Raw genomic sequence first — 14,299 nt, 5'->3', positions numbered from 1 at the left:
TGAGCCTATGGTTACGGTCAGACATTAGTGGTAGTACGCAACAGACGCACTAACACATTCAAGCGAAGTCTATCCCGGCACACTGACATAAAGAAGGAAGTCAGGAATGCGCGGGTCGAGCGAGACAGTTCGGCAACGCAGACAGGCCAACGGGGTTACCCGATTTTTCTCTGTCTAACGTATTCTCACTCGTCGGTTCCTTTTTAGGTCTAAGACGCAAGTCTCAATTATCAAGAACGGAACCACGCGATTTAACGAGGAATGAACGGGTTGTTAAGTGAGTGTGGTTTACTAGTAGTAGTTTGTTAGTTAGACGAGGTCCATAAAGGTTGAATTAATCAAAGCCGGATTTGTTACAAAGTATTATCATAATTGTTTATTCAAGTAGATTGTTAAAACAATAATAATAACTGAAGGAAAACATAAGTAGACTCCGCATGAATTTGCTTTAAATTGGCACGTACAGTTCAGGTGCGACGATTCGTGTTCTATAACAATTATTATTAAAGAGATCTTCGCGTATTGTTACAAGCGGCGAAATGTTTTGTTGTAGTGACATCGAGATTATTGAGTTGGATTAAAGTTAATAGAGAATCTTAAGTCCGGAGTGCGTTTACGAGAAATCATTTCTTGTCAAAATACACTGACACTAGTTAGTTACGGGTCGTCGGTCGGATCCGTCTCCGCAAGAGATCGTAAAATGAGAGGATCTATTGTTCGGAAGATTCTATTTTAACATAGACGCTGTTCTTTTGACTATGAGTAGCAAATCAAGATAATCAATCAAGAGTAGATCACTATTATTGAATTATTGATTGGATAAATGTTACGGTTGTTATTACGGTACTCGGAATCATTACATTACGTTAGGTGTCGAGAATTAGAAATGGTTGTAAGAATTGATGATCTTGACTGCTGCTCATATCGAAATGCAAAAGGTGTATGAGTCTGTATTAATGAGACTTACAATGTACTCGGTGATATATTTTGGTGATAGTGATGCTGGAAATTGGCAAGGTTGCTCGGTGATTAGTCGTAGTTGTTTCGCTTGGATTCGCGCTGTTCGCAGATGATCGCAAGGGAAGTCGGCGGCACCCTCAGCAGGTTCGACGAATGAGAAGTTTGCGAAATTTCTTTGATTCAAACTGACTGACCGATTGTTAATCACTGACTATCGCGAGAAAATATTCTCTGAAAATCGAACTGTGTTGGAAAACTGCGTACTGATTAATGAATGCCCGATCGAGCATCCAGGGCTTTTATACCTGCTGGTTGATCTCCCCTTCTCCATCGTCTTTTCTCGAAATTTTGCCCTCTTGTTCGTTGACCGTCGGGGCAAAGACCTTTTCCCCTTTCGTTTGATTCTCCGGATCGATGGGATCATCGTTTGTTTAGATCTCGCTTATCACTGCGTGCCCTATCTTGTTTATGTCTGCGAGTCGCAACTCTAGCCCCCTGATTTTCGATTTTTTTTCCAGAGTCGCGAGAGCCGCTGTGTCATGCCCAAAATTTCCGAGCGCGTAGCTTGCGTACAGAGAATCTTTGTTCATCACATTCCCCTCTGAGGGGCGATAACCTTTGCTCATCGATACCGGTTAGATTTTGTTTATAATATGACGTTCGGCTAGGTTTTTTTATAATATGACACCCGGTTTGGACTTGTCTATCTTATCTCGGCTGGCTCCCGTTTCTCTTTCCAGGAATTCGTTACAAGGATCATTTCCTAGAATTATCGTTGGACTTAATAATTATATTCAGTTGCAAAATGAAAGAGCCCGTGGAGTCCAGGACGTAACAGTATAAAGAATAAAGATTTTGAATGTGTAATTTATTTTTGTAATAAACAACAGTATAACATTGATATAGTTTATTGATCTTTAACATTACATATAAATTGTATACATTTATATAAATGTTACGCCCGCGGATATATTATATAAATCAAACTTGATAAATTAAAGGTTTAATAGATGCGGCTCATACACGAAGTTACTGTATATCGATGGGAACAAATCTTACGTAGAGTGGACGAGTAGGACTAATCGATATTTTCATCATTATTTCTATGTTTTCCGAGAGATCAACTGGTTCTAAATAGAAATTTTGTACCAGCAAGGCTATTACAACCTTTAATTGTAAATTAGCGTATCGTTGACCTGTAAATCGTAAGAATAAATAAGAATGTTCATACACGTTACGAAATATAAGACATTTAAAAAGTGGAAAAACTGATACGTTTTGCCGAGCAAAAAAGCTATAAAAGTATAATATTATTTTATTTGATAATATTGGTACCTTTTTCTACTTTTATTACAGAATAATCTTTAGACTAAATAAAAACATACTAATGTGCACTTTTACATACCTATACAATTGCGCGGTCCTGCACTAAATGGCAGGTACGAGTATGGGTGACGAGATTGACACTCTTTTGGGAGAAATCGATCCGGATCAAATACTTCCGGGTTCGGCCAAAAATTTGGATCTTTGTGAGTTGCATTTATATTTATAAATATATTCGTGCCCGAGGGTATCGTGTATGATTCTATAAAAACGTATACAATGTATACTATCTGTTTCTTATCATAATAAAGTGAAAGTAAAGAAATCAAAATAAGTTGACACAAGACATGTTACATTATTACAAAACAGTCAACTATGTTCAAAAGTTTGTATTGTACATTTACTTAGTATACGCACGTAATTTTACATCTTCTGTTGTCACTCTCGATATAAGAAGCACGGAGGGGTATAACCTTAAAACCTCTTTTATAACGTTATCTAAGTACGATAACTTTTGTAACGACGATATGGTAAATTTATTACCATTCTCTTCAATCATAGTATTAACTTCGAGTCTAACGCGATCCTGTACAAAAAATGATAAATGATATAAATATACTATATATACTATATATTTAAGACTTCCGTTTCCGGCAGTGTCGGTGTGAGACCGTTGGTGACAGATTGGAATCTTTAGAGCAATTATTTCGAGTGTTTTGGAGTGACAGAAAGGATTGTGTGTGCGTAGAGGTGAGAAAAAGTAAAACTGAATTGAAAAATCCTATACTATTTTGCGAGATTCGATAGTTACTGAGATCTTAATTATCAAAAATCCGCGAATAAGCATGCATGAGGCTGTCTTACGCGCGTAAAACAGCCCAGCGCGCTTTGCGCGGTTACCTTTTATTAAGTATATACATGTTATGGTATATAAGTAAATTTACTGTAATTTTACCTTTTGATGGACTTTTTAATACTGATAAATCTGAGTTGATTTTCATATGCACAAAACATATTTTTTCTTCGTATACTTTCTAGTAATTAGTATGTATAAAAATGCAGAACGTTTGTGTCATTGCTGGCGTTTAAAAGTATATAAAGTCGGTAAAAATATAGAAAATCATACAATTTATTTTGTCCTTTTCGAATTTGTGTTTCACTCTTAATAACTTTGTACCCTGTGTTATATAACGCTTTCGTAACAAATGGAAAAGTTAGTTCTTGCATTCATACATTTTTTTCCTGAAGGTCGATCATGTGCTATGTAACCGTAAAAAATGGTGGCCGCTGAAAAACTTGTCCCTCCATTGTTGCAAAATATTAATTTTTGTAAAATTAACAATAATACATACGCACCATTAAGTTAATTGACTAAGTTACTAACTGAAGTTGTAGCAAACACAAAAACGAAAAATTTAAGACGTTGAAAATTGTATCTAAAAAATAATACGCACACACCAGTGTAAAAGATTGCCTTCAAAAGCATAAATTCATTAAACAATCCACAAATCACCTTGGCACATATTCCGAGAAAAATTCTTTCAGTCCATATTAACTGTAAACTCTTTCTTATACCATAACTTACTACGGAATCCATGTGATCACAATTTTTAAACTCAATTTTATTAGTTAAAACGTTAAGAGTGCGTAATTTAAATATGACTGCAATATAAAACTAAAAACAAATATAAGTCGACCTCAATCAGATAAACTTTACGCTGTTTACTTAAAACCATTAACGCGTGTAGATTGGTGTTTTTGAACCTATTTCAGACATATTCGTTAATATAAAATGTAAGTGCCGCACATTTAAAAAAAATAAATTTTCATAACAATTAAAACTACGGTAGATTTGCTGATATGCTGTTACATTAGCTTCTTCCATACGTTGCTACGGATAACACCGTAAGCGCGCGAAGCGCGCCGTACTGTCTTAAGAGCCGTCTACAATGGAGAGTTGTAGGACGTAATAGTAAGAAATTGATCAATCACAGACAAAGTACAGAAGAATAATCGATTGTGATTGGTCAATTTCTTACTATTACGGCCTACAACTCTCCATTGTAGACGGCTCTTTACAAGCAGAAGACAGCTCGATGCATGCTTATTCGCTCGATCTTTGTTAATTAAGATCTCGGTAACTATTGCGAATCTCGTAAAATGATATAGGACTTTTTGACTCAGTTTTACTCCTTCTACCTGCAAAAAATGTTAAAGTAATTGTCAAATACACTGTATATAAGAGTGTTCCAAAAGTATAGAAATTCTTGATTATTTCGAAAAATACGCATTTAAAAAAAAAAGGTTCATACAAAAGTTATAAGATGTGTATGTATGTATATACACGTATAAGTTTCTACTCAAAAAAACATCTTGAGAATGGCTCGTAAGGCCTTATACATATCTTGTTGAAAAGTTATAAGGTTTTTAGTGATGCATTACACAGTAAAGTTATTATAATGTATTAATTGGCGGTGTCAAGATCAGATTATGGTCACTTTTACTTTTTTAAATAGAATGTCCTTTTTTTCATAGCATATATTTATAGCCAACGTAGAAACCTTTCCGAAACACTGGTTACAAAATTTTTTCATAAGAACTCTCGGAGTTATGGAACTTGAAAGTTACAGTACCGCCGGTATTAGGATTACCCAAGATGTACCACGTGAAGATTGCCAGGTCGAGTTTATATCTCTTCTCTCTCTCTCTCTCTCTCTCACACACACACACACACACAGAAACTGTGGGCTGAGATGATACAGCTTACACAGCGCGTCCCCTAGGTGGCGGATAAAGGAATGCTCGTCTAACCTTCGGGTTGGAAGAGTAGAGTGTGAAATAAAATACAGTGAAACTCTCTGTTTATATGTACTCCAGTTATATGAACGTATTTTTTGCAATGCCGGGTTAACTGAACTAGCTGAGCTCTTAGTATATGAACAGTTCATATAATAAGAGCGGACAACTTGTGCAATAGATGGTGAGGGGAAGTACAGGTAGTCAAGTAAGAGCGTGGTCGTGTAAATTTATGAAAAAATTTATTAAATGAAATTTTTATATTTATATATACATTGTACTCAATACAAANAATGATGCAATTATGTTAATAATGTGTCCAGTCACCACCGGCGTCGATAATTGCCTGGCATCTCCGAGGCATGCTTTCGACTAATTTGACGGCGTATTCTAGTGGCAACGATCTCCAGATCCGACGAATTTCGCAAGATAACTGCTTCAAAGTGTGTGTGCGTTTTCCACGAANCTTCTGCTTAATATATGCCCACACATTTTNGATGGGGTTTGCATCNGGCGACTGCGACGGCCAATCCAATGTAACGATGCCANATTGCGTCTTCCACTCGGTACAGAGCTTGCTGCGGTGTTTAGGATCGATGTCTTCCTGCAGAATCCAATCGTCATTTTTTCTGATGAACCAACGTTTGGCAGACGGCAGCAAAGCCTTTTTGTAGATTTGCAGCATTCCTTCGGCATTTAGGTTGTAGGTGAACAGGTGCAAATTGCCGAATCCCTGCTTTGAGAAGCAGCCCCAAAGATGCACCTTTATTCCGTGTTTTACGGTCCGCTGGACAAGCCTATTGGTGGAAGTTGACCAGGCTCGCGTGAGGACACAACGTGCCCATATAGAACATTCATCAGTAAAAATTACATTGTCAAAATCTCTATCGATATTCTCATGCGCCCAAGCGAGTCGCTTCGTCACATGTTTTTCAGTCAACAGAGGCTTCTTCATTGTGTTGCGAAATTTCAGGTCATGAGCACGGAGATGAGTTCGGATAGTTTCGTACGAAATATCTAAACCTTTTGACTTTAATTTTGCTTGTCCTTGCCGCAGTGTTAAAGCAGGATTCCGCAAAAACAGATTCACTATTTTTTTTCCGTCTTTTTTGTCCACTTTGCCTATCGAGCCACGTTCTGGTAAATCATCAACATTTTTTGCCACTTTATATCGCTGTATCCACTTCTGTACAAATGCTTTCGACTTTCTCATGTATTTAGCAGCCGCTGATTGCGACATTTTTGGACCTCTCGGATGGGTGCAAAGGAACACAGCCTCGTAGCGCGACGCGTATTTAGCACTCATGACGCTTAACGTGTTTCTCTTCCAAAAAATCAACGACAGCTGAATCTTTGTCGACAATGCATCAAGGACAAAGCTTCTCTCTATAGGCTCACGAAGGAATTAGAGCAAAATCTTTTATTACCTGTCGGCAAAGTCAACCACGCTCTTACTTGACTACCTGTAGGTGAACTCTTATTATATGAACTATCCAGTTATTTGAACTTTCTTGTCTCCCTTCCGATTCATATAAATAAAGTTCTACTGTAGCTTTATAAGGTCGTCTCTACGTCAATTATCCCTAATAGGCACATTTGCGAAAATATTGCACAAAAATGGCATCATGAATGGCGACGATTTTGCAATGATTGCACTAAGATGATTCGCCATAATGCAACAGTTTTGTCACAATAAAATTTTGTAAATAATATTTGTCAAAAATTAGAAAAGAGTCGTTATGCATTTCCACAATAGGTACAATACCTCCGATAGGCAAATTGTGAAAATATTGCACAAATATGACATTATGAGTAACGACGATTTCTTGCATTTCTTCATATGCAATTATATTTCTACATATTTTAAACATCACATAGCTGAATTTCTTTTCTCAATTATTAGACAATTTCTTTGTGAAATTAATTTTGCAAATATACTGCTACGATGATTCGCCATATCGTTATTCTTTTGCCGAAATAGTATTTGGAAAGTACTGTTGCAAACAGTGACAAATATTTGATAAAAGATCAATGTTTTTACATCTATCTCCTAAAATATGTCTGTATAATTGCAAATTACAATTTTAGTGCAAGATTTCGTCACATAATTTTGTAAATGTTTTCCTATCAGGGATATAAATATATGCTATAAAAAAGAGGACATTCCACTTAAAAACTTGAAAGTTTTCATAGCCTGTTGAAAGTTGCTCATATCCTGACCTTGATAACGCCATTCAAGGTCAAAATAACTGTACTATGTGATGCATCACTAAAACTCTTATAACTTTTGTATTAAACGTTTTTTTAAAATGTTTTCAAAATAATCAAGAGTTTTCATACTTTTGGAACACTCTTATACACATATGTGTATATGTATATATATATATAATAATTTGTGTGTGTGTGTGTGTGTGTGCGTGTGTAAAGTAACCGATATAAATATTTAAAAACAGTCGAGCACTTTATATAAAAAATTTGTTTAATATACGTATTTGATATATATATATTATATATATATATATATATATATATATATATATATATATATAAAGAAAGGTGTATGAAAGAATTTTTTGTTTTTATAGATGGAGACATCACCTTTTTGTTGTCACACTGGGTGACAAAATGACCCCAATGTTGACTTTGAAATAAAATATCTTTGAGACATCAGCGAAACAATACTAGTGCCTACTAATAATGTGTGAACTCAAGTGTCCTCTATAAGAATAGAGACTTTTCTTGTCTTTTCTTATAGAGTAAGAAAAAGCCTCAGTGCGTGTTTGACACCCGTCAAAAGTTATCGTAGAATCAAAGTGACCCAAACATGATAAAGGCGTTGTTTTTATTTCAAATTGAGTACAGTTGTTGTTGTGTAAAGAAGTGCTCAAAACAGTAAGACAATCATTTTTATTTGAAATTTTTTAATTCTATTTAAGTGCTTCATAAGAACACATTTATTAGTATACAGAACAGTTTACGTTCACGGATTAGGTCAAATTGATCCAGTATGACAACTAAAATCGGAAAAAGACGTGTAACAACGAAAAGTTGAAGAAATTTCAAAGTCAATGTGACATTTTTAAATGAAATTACCCTACTTAAGTTTTTGTTTATATGAATCGAATCTTTGCTATGTTTACCGTGAAAAAATATAAAAGTAGGATATCCCTAAAGATTAAATAGTTTACAAGATATTTTTTCTGAAGACATGTCAAAGCCATGTGAGTTGTTGCAAAACTTGATGTTTTATCTTAAAAAGAAATTATATGTCCTTACATGAATTAAGTTCTTTTATTATTATATGCATAAAAGGCAAGATGATCGAAAAATTTTACGATATATATCATTGTTTAAATAATACAGTACGCCAAATTACAATCTAAACTTTTGTAAAATATTAAATTTTTGGGTATTCTACTCTTATATGTTTTATGCGCCAACTATTGCATCGATTAATATGTAGAAACTTACATAGAATGACTTTGTTTAAACAACGGCAGGATACTGATAGCCAAAATTTCTTTTATGCAGATCGACGGTTGCACAGGTTCCGCTTGCCTAGATCTCGTTTGCACAGAAAATTTTTGCGCAGATTCTGATTGCGCATAGTCGTTATTATTACATTTGCGAAGTAAATATTTTGCTTATATCACACACTATATAGTACATACGTGGGCGGGGGAGGGGCTCCGCCCCTCCTTCTGCACCCCGAAGACATCTAACCCAGCTTAATCTATAATATGTCTGTGCAATGACACCTATGCGCAAAAATTTTCTGTGCAAACGGGATCTAGGCAAACGGAATCTGTGCAACCGTCATTCCGCGCAAAAGAAATCTTGGCTATCGGGATCCTCCTTTAAACAACTAAGTAGACTTTGACATTTCTTTAATGTCTCCGTCTACAAAAAATTATTTTTATTATACGATGTATATTTTTCTCTGTATTAAATTTTTTCTCTCTATACATGTATATACACATACGTATGTATATGTATTTAAGTACTGAGGTATTAAGTTTAAGCAGTAAATAGGTTTTGGGTGAAAGTACTTTAAAATTGGTAAATGTACAGAATAGGGGAGCCCCCTTCGATCGGCTTCTTTTTCACATATGTTATTAAGATTACCTTCCTGAGTAACAATATGAAGCTTTTAGCCGTCGCTCATTGTTTATAAAAAAGTTACAAACAGAAAAAGTTTCATGAATAAACCAATTTTCTCCGACACCGTGTACATTTCAGAAGGAAATGAGTAATGTTTATGTTGCCAACAATGTGTGTATATATAGCATATCGCGAAACTTTCTGTTTTGTTTTGATTCCTTCGTTCGTATTCGTCTTTTCGCTCAGTGTGTAATAGATTTCTGTCGTACACGGTTGAATTTTGGAAAGTTTCACCATGCGTTTCCATGAATTTCTAAATGTTACACACAATTTTGATTCTTTGTGNAATTTTTTGAGTGAAAAAAAAGTCATTTGTAAAGAAATAACGTGTCCGAAATGTGGAAATGTTTTGCTATTGAGAAACAGTTTGGAAAATCATGTATTTCATTGCGGAAAACATTATTTTAAAATTATAAAAGGTCGTAAACAACGAAAAGTTTTCATTTCTTCGTTGCAAGCGTGTAGGCAGGGGGGGCTGCGCCCCCCCGCAGGTGGAGGGGCTTCGCTCCTCCCCCCTGCCTACATGCTTACAACACACGAAAAATGTACACGGTGTCGAAAAACGATAGTTTATTTATGAAACTTTTTTTGTTCATAAGTTTTTTATAAACAATGAGCGACGGCTAAAACTTTTAGAAACGTACTCAGGAAGGTCATATTTACAATATATCAAAACGAGAAGCCGATCGGAGGGGGCTCCCCTATTCTGTACATTTACCTTAAAATTTAGTTTTTCCTTTAAATAATTACACTACTCTCTTGTTCAACATAAAATATACCTGAATATTTTTGTGTTTAGCCAACAACATCAAAGCGAAGCATATTCCATTTGTTGTAGTCTCGTATCCCTGTAATAGTACAATTTATTATGTGATATAAGATTTTAATAATATATACATGGTTTCTAAGAAACAAATACTTACCGCAGCTGTGAATGTATTAACTTCTTCTCTGATATCTAAATCAGTTAATTTGTTTTCATGATTCGCCGCTATCAATAAATCTAAGAAGGCCATTCGTCTTCTTTTAGCTACAAAAATCCACTATTATATATTAAGTTGACTTAAAAATTAAATATTCTGTTGAAAGTTTTTTGTTTGAAGGGTATAAACTCTATTTTCATCCAACAAGACTAATTCAATTTTATGTAAAAGTCGTTGTTATATACTGTAAAGTACTATAATGTCATTTCCTTTGTTTATAAGTAACAAACTACTTTATACTATGTATAAATCACAAATACATAATTGATTTAAACATTTTATATTGTGTTTTGTTACGTACTGTCATTAATTTCTGTGTCATATTCACTTTCAGGTTTTAAATACCGACCACCGGTAAGTTCATGATAATGTTTCCTCTCCGCAATAATCTACAAATACATACACAGAGTATAGTATTTTCTCTTATTCGTCTTTTATTTATCTTCTTGTTTTGTTATATCATTATAACTTATTGTTAGTATCACTTGATTACAGTTGAATTACTTTTACGTACTTTTTCTGTGAAACCGTGTAATGTGTTCAGAAGTTTTTTTTGTTTTTTGCCTATTGGAAACAATGCATTTATCCATTCTTTGTATAGCCAAGGTCTTGTACCTCTAAATCGAAAACTTTATGTGAGTACTGTACATTAATATGCTAAAGAAAATAATTGATAGTTGTCATATAGTTATAAATTACCTATACATAAGAATGTCATTCATCTGTTCAATAGCATCACGATAATTTTTGGAATCAGTTGAATTGTTTATAGAAATGCCCATAGATGTTTCTAAAATTGCAGTACATGTTAATCAAATATTGATGTTTAATTTATCATAGTCTTGATAAACAAAAACAAATTTTTTATTATTTTTAAATTATATTCAAAATAGATATAATGAGTACAACAAACACAGATTACCGCATATTGAGTTCAGCGTATATTCGCTTACAAATGGCCATAACTTTTTCACAACTGGTCTTCTACTATTTTTCAAAACCATAATCATTTTATTTGCTTCCTCGACAAAACTATCAACAAAGTTTTTCAATATATTATGATGAAAAGTAGGAGTTAAAAGGTTTCGCCGTGTTCGCCATTTGTTACCTGAAACACAGAGGAAATAATTATGGTACCAAATACTTTTAAGTGATCTTTTACTTTACTACTAATATTAACATAATATTGATGAAGGTTAAAATGTATTTTAACACATGACTTAATTACTGTTATGTTACCTCCGCTAGTGAGAAGACCGGTCCGAATCCAACAATGAGAAAGATTATATACAACACCTTTTTCATTATGTTTCATGCTGCCTACTAAAGCCTAGATAAAAAAAAATATAAAAGATCTTCAGTTATCATTTTTATTATAAACATCTTTTATAAAGATTGCAATGTTTTTCCGGTCGCGAGATGGCGGTGTGCGCAAATGTGAAAAAAGAGAAAGAGAGTAATAAAGTGATTCTGAGATAGAAAGTTTTTCAGTTTGGAGCGGAAATGAAGGCACAAATGTGCTTCACTCTGAGTACCATCTGCGCTGGGAAACACGCGCAAAAATACGTGCAGAACTTATCAGAATTTTGAAGCATGGGCACTCGTGAAGATGACATCGCAAATTTAAAAAGTGCAAATTCTGACAGGAGTTCCATTCACATTCTCGATAGTTCTCCAGTTTTTCCAGTTTCTCCACAGACAGCATTATTAATTACGCCGATTTATAAGGAGTTCCACAAATTCAACAAACTGTGATGCTATATTCCTGTGGCACCGCACGTACTAACAGTTCTTCTATCCACAGAATATTAGTAACTTAATTTTTTTTTTCACACAATTATTACAGAACCATCACGTTGAGACAATCTTTTCATGCTGATTTTGCTATTGGTTTGACTATCCTGCTTGTTAATACATGACGACGAGTTTCTTTCTCTTTTGTGCTTTTTTGAATTGTCACATGGCATGTACCGTTACTTTACTCTTTTGCGAGATGTAAAATAAATGTAACCATTGACAGATTTTTTCTAATATCTTTATTACGCTAATTTGTAGAATGACTGATGATGATTAGAAATAAACAGTGATTGAAACGTTCCGTTTTATCTCATTTGACTGAGTAGTTAATATGTTATTTATTTTAAACTATTAGAGATTCCAACCATCGGTGGACTACTGGCTTCAAGAATTCTTTGAAAAATGTTAATTTAAAATTTTCAAATGTTTGAAGCTCTTTCTTTTGCTCGTTTGTTGAAAAAAATTGTTCCTGGCGTGCTATTTGTGTCGTTGTGTGACAAGACAGAATTTTCATCAGTGCGTTTTGCTCTTAGACAGCGCTGTCTGCTGTTAGCGATTTGTTGTTCTGGCTCTCGTGCGTTTTCCGCTTTTCTCTCGCTTGTTTGTCTTTTTACTCCGCATTCTCTATTTAGATTTTTTTTTAATATTTCCTCGTTGCAGGTAAAATCCTTCGATAACGTTAGGGTACCATGCCGCAAGAATGATATAAAAGCGTTAAACTACAATATTTCAAAAATAATAAAACAGGTCAATTAAACGAGCAATGTAAGGTGTTATTAATTAAAATTAAATTAAGTAAAACCGCGATTTTAATACAAAATGATATCACGGTAAAAATTGTATGTTTCAACTCCTACTTGAGTCCTCTTCAGAAATAACGTTCTTACATGTTGTTGCGTTAATTATTAGTAGATTGATGTATTTACCGTTGGAGTTAGTGTGAATAAGTCCTAAAATCGTTATTATGTTGTCACTTTTGAAGCACGTATAAACAGACAAGATACTCACATGGTGAAAGTCAATATCGAACGCTGTGCAAACCGTAAAGACCGCAAAATATATACACAAAGCCTCACTTACGAAGAAATATAAAGTCAATAAATACGTTGAATTTAAAATTTAAAGTCTGTTTGTTTTAATATTGTCAAGTAGATAAAAGTAAGATTTGTCTAGTAAGTCCGTGTTACTGATAATATTTAAACCCAAGGTTTGTTATAGGTTTATATGAATAGTTTCCGAAATGAGTCTTTTATAAAAATTAGATTCAATGTCCAAAATTTCGACATTATCCCAGTCAAATGAATGGTTGTAATCCAATCTATGTCCGGAGATAACCAATAGTTCCGATGAAATTTTGTCAAAATTTCTTTTATGTTCTTTTATTTTTGTTTTTAGCTATTTTTTTGTTTGCCCTACGTAAGATGCACAACAGTTGTTACAATTGATCTTGTAAATTACATTCATGTTTGATTCAGAAAGAAGAGTAAAATCTTTTTGAGTTTTGATTAATCCACTAAGTCTATTTAAGCATCTGTAGCCTATTATTGTTTCTTTTCTTTTAAACCCTTTTGTAATGTTCTCTGATAAATTGTTGATGTAAGGTAGTATAATTAATTTCCTTTCAATAGGATCTAAAGTGTCAATCTCAAACGTATTGTTAATTTTTTTATGTATATGTATTGTTATCCAGTAACATTTTGTTAATTTGTTTGATGTAATCTTGCTTTTTTTTTTACTCCGCTACCGTGGAGTTGTTCTTATCTGCTCGTGGTTTGTGATTTAGTTTGGCATGGTATTTATGCATTGTTTTTTCTTGTGATACAGAAAAGTGTTTAGGATATTATATGGGATGGTTCTAGATAATTCTCTTGTGATATGTTGCAGTTTTTTTTAATTCATTCAAGTCATTGATTTCTAACTTTAATATCTTGTTGCGAACGTTTGATATTTTTCAATCATCATATGTATTAATTAATCATTCTCAATAATTATTATGAATATTTGCAAAATGGTATAAGACTTTTCTATTTAGATTGACTCAATCTGTCTTCGGCTGTATCAGAATATTCCAGATACTTAGAATAANTAATTAATTATAATAAAGTCTATACACACTTTTGCTTTATAAGAAAATTATATATATTACCTTATATTATTCATAGTATATATAGTATATATTGTATATATTTTTTAATATATATACAGGGTGTCCCAGAATTGGTTTAACATCTCTCGTACACAGGTAGAAGGAATAAAACTGAGGTGAAAAGTCCTATACC

General features: G+C 33.7%; 1 protein-coding gene across 4 annotated transcripts in view; it reads right to left on the bottom strand.

Moving 5' to 3' along the window:
• Positions 1–305: 305 nt before the first annotated feature.
• Positions 306–14,299, bottom strand: part of LOC109858759 (cytochrome P450 4C1-like) — a 38,464-nt gene continuing 24,470 nt past the window's right edge. For 2 of the 4 annotated variants that reach the window (XM_020436327.1, XM_020436328.1), the window contains exons 5-15: positions 11,463–11,553; positions 11,146–11,331; positions 10,923–11,013; positions 10,738–10,840; positions 10,525–10,612; positions 10,164–10,270; positions 10,020–10,088; positions 2,701–2,869; positions 2,366–2,545; positions 2,020–2,156; positions 737–1,723 (exon numbers count right to left, since the gene is read on the bottom strand). In XM_020436327.1, coding sequence (XP_020291916.1) covers positions 1,664–1,723; positions 2,020–2,156; positions 2,366–2,545; positions 2,701–2,869; positions 10,020–10,088; positions 10,164–10,270; positions 10,525–10,612; positions 10,738–10,840; positions 10,923–11,013; positions 11,146–11,331; positions 11,463–11,553 — 1,281 coding nt within the window. In that variant the 3' untranslated portion in view covers positions 737–1,663. Of the gene's footprint in view, positions 489–736; positions 1,724–1,871; positions 2,157–2,365; positions 2,546–2,700; positions 2,870–10,019; positions 10,089–10,163; positions 10,271–10,524; positions 10,613–10,737; positions 10,841–10,922; positions 11,014–11,145; positions 11,332–11,462; positions 11,554–14,299 lie in introns of those variants that run through there. The other 2 variants (XR_002250649.1, XM_020436329.1) reach the window with 2 other exon arrangements.

The sequence above is a fragment of the Pseudomyrmex gracilis genome, unplaced genomic scaffold, assembly GCF_002006095.1.
Source record: "Pseudomyrmex gracilis isolate BER0280 unplaced genomic scaffold, ASM200609v1 scaffold_223, whole genome shotgun sequence".
NCBI classification, from domain to species: domain Eukaryota; kingdom Metazoa; phylum Arthropoda; class Insecta; order Hymenoptera; family Formicidae; genus Pseudomyrmex; species Pseudomyrmex gracilis.
The sequence above is the reverse complement of the archived record's forward strand: the minus strand, read 5'-3'. Positions and strand labels throughout refer to the sequence as shown.